We start from the raw sequence: 207 nt of genomic DNA, 5'->3' as shown, positions 1-207 counted from the left end.
CAGATGGCGGCGGCGAGGCAGGTGCTCGACCGGTCCACCATGATGCTGCTCACGGCTTCCAAGGTGAGTCGCGGGCGGGGTGGGGGGGTGGGCGGGGTGGGGAGGGTTGGTAGGGTGGGCGGGGAGGGTAGGGTGGGCGGGAGGGTAGGGTGGGCGGGGTGGGCGGGGAGGGGGAGGAGTAGGGAGGGTTGGTTTTAATGTTTACTC

General features: G+C 70.0%; 1 protein-coding gene across 1 annotated transcript in view; it reads left to right on the top strand.

Moving 5' to 3' along the window:
* Nucleotides 1–207, top strand: part of LOC119588089 (alpha-catulin-like) — a gene marked incomplete at both ends in the record, with an annotated part of 86,154 nt that overhangs the window by 52,553 nt on the left and 33,394 nt on the right. The window contains 1 exon segment of the mRNA XM_037936798.1: nt 1–63. Coding sequence (XP_037792726.1) covers nt 1–63 — 63 coding nt within the window.

This window comes from Penaeus monodon, chromosome 23 (assembly GCF_015228065.2).
Source record: "Penaeus monodon isolate SGIC_2016 chromosome 23, NSTDA_Pmon_1, whole genome shotgun sequence".
Classification (NCBI taxonomy): domain Eukaryota; kingdom Metazoa; phylum Arthropoda; class Malacostraca; order Decapoda; family Penaeidae; genus Penaeus; species Penaeus monodon.
Note: the sequence above shows the minus strand (reverse complement) of the source record. Positions and strands in the feature narration are given on the sequence as shown.